General features: G+C 46.9%; 1 protein-coding gene across 4 annotated transcripts in view; it reads right to left on the bottom strand.

Moving 5' to 3' along the window:
• The window catches only part of NFATC3 (nuclear factor of activated T cells 3), a 133,096-nt gene extending 128,678 nt beyond the window's left edge, over positions 1 to 4,418 (bottom strand). For all 4 annotated transcript variants that reach the window (XM_057533829.1, XM_057533828.1, XM_057533826.1 and 1 more), the window contains exon 1: positions 3,998 to 4,418. In XM_057533829.1, coding sequence (XP_057389812.1) covers positions 3,998 to 4,100 — 103 coding nt within the window. In that variant the 5' untranslated portion in view covers positions 4,101 to 4,418. The remainder of the gene's footprint in view (positions 1 to 3,997) is intronic.
• Positions 4,419 to 6,000: the final 1,582 nt, after the last annotated feature.

Raw genomic sequence — 6,000 nt, forward strand, 5'->3', positions numbered from 1 at the left:
ATATAATGGCAAATAATATTAATGAAATACATTAAACACTTACCAATTTTAAATTCTCTATTTACTATTGAGGTAGCTCTTCATTTTGAAACTAGGTATTAAGTAAAAGAAATGTAAACATAGTATTTTGATTCATTTTTAACTGGAAAAAAATCAAAGTGAACACTGTCCTATTTAAAAAAAACAAAAAGCTAAAGACTAGGATCTTATATTTTCTTTAATGGAAAAATCTCAAAACACCTTGGTAAGCAATAAACTTAAAAAGTCAGTTACTGGCGATATATGTTTATGTATAGCTGATTCACTTTGTTATACAGCAGAAACTAACACACCATTGTAAAGCAATTATACTCCAATAAAGATGTTAAAAAAAAAAAGGTCACAACATATCGAACTTATCAAGTGTCAAATCATCAAATCATCTAATTTGTACTTTAACAAGCTTGCTTAGGATATACACTAAATTCAGCCCCTTGGCTTGTTCTCAGTCTCCATCCACTATCCCCCCCCCACCTCCAAATATTTTTCAAAAATCTTCTGTATGGAAATTTAGATGTGATACAAGTACTCTTAAGCCTTTAGAGAGAAGGAAAACCTGCAGCTCAAAATTACCAAGATCTGCTGTCTTACAGAATTGACCAATAAAAGTCAAAGAACTGAAACAAGTCTCATAAACTTCCCCTACCACCAAAAAACAACAACAACAACAACAACAACAAAAAAAAACCCGTAAGGACTGACTCAAAACTTAAGTGGTACTTTTTCATTAACTGAACAAATACTGGTTGCCTACTATGTTAAACGCACTGTGCTAGGCATCTATGAACAAGATACAGACATTATCAATGCCCTCATGGAATGTTCTGCTTCAGTGAGGAAGAGAATTCAGAAACAAGTAAACTCACTGATATGACCCAATACTGATCTGAATCCTAGTAAGCAATTTTACTCTCATGGCCCACTTTACTTCATATTACCATCCTAAATGTAGGTCAGTTAATCCACTTAGTTCCTTCAAACTACACACTCATAATTATGCATAGTAAAATGAAATCAGGGACTTCCCTGGTGGCGCAGTGGTTGAGAATCCGCCTGCCAAGGCAGGGGACACGGGTTTGATCCCTGGCCCCAGAAGATCCCACATGCCGCGGAGCAACTAAGCCAGTGCGCCACAACTACTGAGCCTGCACTCTAGAGCCCACGAGCCACAACTACTGAGCCCGAGTGGCCACAACTACTGAAGCCCGTGAGCCTAGAGCCCGTGCTCCACAACAACAGAAGCTACCGCAATGAGAAGCCCGCCAAAAATAAAATAAATAAATAAATTTTTTTAAAAAGAAATGGATTTATTTAAAAAATGAAATTAATTTTGTGGACAAATAACTTTGAAACCTTAGTTTTGAATAACACATCCTTTTCAATAGAATTAAAAAATTAGCTGCTAGGTGTTCATAGCAGCACTATTCACAATAGCCTAAAGGTAGAAACAGCTCATGTCCTGTCCATCTATGGATGAATAAACAAATTGGAGTATATATACAACAGAACGTGATTCAGTCATTAAAAAAGAATGACGTACTGCGATGTTCTACAGCATGGATGAACCACAAAAACACTATGCTAAGTGAAAGAAGCCAGACACAAAAGGTCACATATGTATGATTCCATTTATATGAAATATCCAGGATAGGTAAATCCATAGAGACAGATCCCAGATTAGAGATTCGGCTGCCAGGGACCTGAAGAGGAAAAGGGAGAATGAGGAGCAACTGCTTAGTGGGTTTGGGGTTTCCTTTTGGGCTGATGAAAATGTTTTGAAATTAGATGTGGTGGTTGCACAACACTGGGAATGCACTAAATGCCACTGAATCATTCAATTAAAAATGGTTTATGTCATGTGTATTTCAACCTAATTTTTTTTAATTTACAAAAAATAGCTACTAGAGGAGATATGAGGATATATGTATATGTATAGCTGATTCACTTTGTTATAACGCAGAAACTAACACACCACTGTAAAGCAATTATACTCCAATAAAGATGTTAAAAAAAAAATAGACTACTTTAAAGTGGACTTTTTGTCACAAATAAAACTGCTCAAGTTTAACTTTGGGAAAATCAGTTGTAAATAAAGTTTCAAACCTTAACTCCTCTAGACCCATTTAATATGAAAATTTTTTTTAGGGGTTTTATGGCAAAAATCATTCCTTAAATAGCTGTTTTCATAGCATTTAAATGTTATTTAATGTTTTGGATGTACATACAACTCCTATTTGATGATAATCCTTCATTACTCATATGTTTGGTTAACATCTTTATTGATCATATATTTGGTATTTAATGTACTCTAATCAAGTTTGTGCCCAATAAAGGTTTTGCTGACATCATCAACTTTATCCTCTTTATAATGAAAATACTCATTCAAACAAGATTTTATTTTGTTAAATCCCCATAATTTAAGTACAATTCAATGCAACCCTCTCCACCAATGCCACTTTCCCCCTGTTTCTACCTCTATTATAAGCTGCACCACCATTCAGTCAGCCTAGTAGCACAGTTATTTGGGTTATGTGTCCCCCATTCCATTTCCCAAGCTCCTTGAGGGGCCTCAGTTCTTTCTGCATCCATCGTAACACTACCTAACACTACCTTGAGCATAATAGGTGCTCAAATGATGTCAGTGGAATTGAAAAAAACGCAGCCAACAAATAACTACTGTAAATTATTTACTATGTTGAGAAAGACATCTAACATATAAAGACTAATAGAACTGATAATACAGTACAAATACTTCCCAGAGAATCCTTATGCCATACGTTCAGATATGTTTTTCAGTGCTACCCTACAGAACAGTCTCTTGAACATCAATATGAACATAAAGTAATTCACCTAACACCGGAAAAAATAAAAGGGGCTTAGTCTTATCCATCTCCCTTTTGAAGTTCGCCTGCATAAGTAATAAGGAAACTGAACTTAATGAACCACACTATTCCAAACCAGGTCACAGGAGAGTCCCCAACCATCCTGTTTCTATTTCCTGACTGGTCTGACCTCCAAGCATTATGGTGCCCAGCCTTTCACGCTCTCCTTTAAAACCCAACTCATGATCTCCTTTAAAACATCTTCCGAGGTGAGCTTTTTCTTAAAATAAAAACTGACTTCCAGAACTTTCTAGGAAAATTACAAACACGGCACCCCACTTTTTAAAATCTTCCGAAACACTTAGCTCAAAAAAAAAGAAACCCAGTTTTCGGAAAAGTCCCGTTATAGTTACACTTCGAATTAAATGTGGGCCATTAACTTGCACAAGTGGAAGTTAACACTACAGCGTAACTCTCCTGGCAAAGTAGATTTAAACAGACATGCGCACGAATTTTAGGGAGCTCCTGCACTTCCAGAATGCGCATCTTTCAAATGCAGATTGTTTTTAAAACCTAGAATAGATGAAAAACCGAACCTGCTTACACTTCACAGGGACATTTCCTCCGCACCACGCTGGCAAAGCAGCGACAACCAGACGCCACCTGGGCAGCGGCCCCGACCCTCGGCCTCCAAACCCCGGGCGTCCACTGGCCACAGGCGTCCCGGAGTCCAGTTCCCCACTAGTTTGCTTCCAGCCTAGCCCGCGGCCACTTCCACGTCGCTGCGACCCACACGCCTCCTCAGCGGTTTAAATCCGCTCTTCACTCACCACACACACACACGATGTTACCAGACACTCACCACACACACACACACACGCGCGCGCGATGTTACCAGCCACTCACCACACACACACACCACACACGATGTTACCACTCACCCCCCCACACACACAATGTTACATCACCACATACACACACACACACACGATGTTACCAGACACTTACCCCCCCCCCCAACACACACACACGATGTTACCAGACCCGGGACAACCAAGGGACCAGGCAGGGAGGGGGCGAGCTCTTGCGAGCGAGAAGAGCTGACGCTCCTCATTCCCGCCCCGCCCGGCACCCACCTGCAGGCCGCGAGACCGGGGGCGGCGGTGGCGGCGCCCCGTCCTCGCCAAAGACGAGTTTAAAGTCGAGCTCGTCGTGGGCGCCACAGTTTGCAGTAGTCATCGGCGTGGCCCAGGGTGCTGCGGCTCCTCCTCAGGCGGCGGCGGCGGCGGCGGCGGCGGCGGCTCCTCAGCGCCGCTTCATGCCGGGCCGCGCCGGCCAGGAGGTTGCAGCTCCGCAGCAAACTTTCCGGGCGGGGACCGCGACGTCGAGCGTTCCGTTCCGAACTCTAAAACTGGCCGCGCGCCGAACCGCACCAGGAGCCGCCACCACTGCCAGTCGTCGATGCCCAAGCTGCCACGGTCGCCTTAGACGATATTCCCCGCCCCCCTACAGCGGCCGCCACCGGCGCGCTCCCGCGCCGTGCCGTGAGCCCGGTCCCGCCCCCTACCGCGCGCCCATCTGACCCGGCCGCCCATAGGCCACTGGCGCCGCGGACGAGCCCGATGGCACCGCCCCCTCACCGGCCTACCGCGTGACTACCTCTCCAGGAGAAGGAAGTCACGTGATTATGGAGAGCCGGATAGCCCTACTACCTCTTGGGAGTCGTAGTTTGCATCAACTCCTTCTAAGCCAGGACCCGGTACCAGGGTGTGAGGTCGATAGCCCTCTAATTATATTGAGGGGCCCACCACCTGCCAGTCAGAGATCCCTTGCCTTATTAGGCAGACCCCACGTTGGGGAAGGGGCGCCAAGAGCCTTGGGGTTAAGGGTGCGGTGACACGCGGCTGCAGTGTTATTCCTGCCTGGCTGGGTTTGGGGAAGGTAACAGCGCCCCGGAGGGTTACGTGGACATCACTCACTCCCTCATCCGTTTACCCCAGCCTTAATGGCGGAGTCTCGAGAAGGCTGGGACTGGGTCAGGCTTCCAGCTAAGGTGGGGCGGAGCCAGAGGAAACCTGGGTTGCGCAACGAGGCCCAAGTCTGAGCTACCAGTCGCTGCAGACGCACCCTTGCGGGGCGGGGTCTGCGCTTTGCTGGCTGAGCCTTTGTCTGCTCGCCGTCAGCCGGCCTGGCAGCTGCTCCTTCGAGGACAGCCGGCGCATTCGAGGCCTTGGCAAAGCCCAGGGGCAGGGTCTGTCCCTGCTGTAAATCAGGCCGACTGAACGGGAAAACCCCGTCGTGAACTCGCACCATTCAACGGGCTCTGCGACCTCTGCATCGCGATGCACATAGGTTAAAGCAGGAGGGATTGTGTTACCCAAACTGAGTGGCTGTTAGGGGGGAGGAAATGACACTGCGTCAGAACAGTTTCACTCTCTGCCCCTCCCCAGTGGGCCTGTCTTGCCTGGAGACTACCCAAGATGCCTCCTCCTGGGCCCTGAGGTGGAGGCCGGGCCCAGGGACGCTGAGCCTGGCTTGTTTACTTAGGGCTCCTCCAAGGCACAGGGTGGACAGAGAGCTGGAAGAGGTGGCGGTGACCAACTCCCCTAGCTCCAGGCTGCGAAGGGCACAGCATCCCTAGAAGTGTGTTGCCAGAGGAACCAAGTTGCTATGGCTCAGAAACTTGGGTGCAGGTGCAAGAGCCCAGGCACATCCCACGCTGTCCACAAAAGCCACTGGAGAAGAGGGCAAGGTCGAGCACCCTCCAGAGATGTCTCAATATGTGGACTGACAACTGAGCTACCAGGGAGCCCTAGGGAGAGCCCAACTAGGCCTGGGGTCAGGAGGACAGGGAACGTACAGAGCCGTTGAGACGTTTATCTTGGATTGGTTCACCCCTGAGGTCAGAAAACTTCCTGCCCTGTGCTCTGTACCCATGCCTGTGCTGGACCTGGGGAGGCAGAGATAAATTAATCTCCCTTCAGGCATCAGGGAGAGGAGGCAAGCAAATCTATAATCACTGTCCAAAGAGATTAGGGCTGTGCCAAGAGCTCAGAGAAGGCTCATAATCTCCCAGGCTGCAGGCGTCCACAAGGCTAAGTAAGAATTGGAGAGATGGGCAAGAAGTGAGAAAGATGGT

The sequence above is a fragment of the Balaenoptera acutorostrata genome, chromosome 19 (assembly GCF_949987535.1).
Source record: "Balaenoptera acutorostrata chromosome 19, mBalAcu1.1, whole genome shotgun sequence".
Taxonomy (NCBI): Eukaryota; Metazoa; Chordata; class Mammalia; order Artiodactyla; family Balaenopteridae; genus Balaenoptera; species Balaenoptera acutorostrata.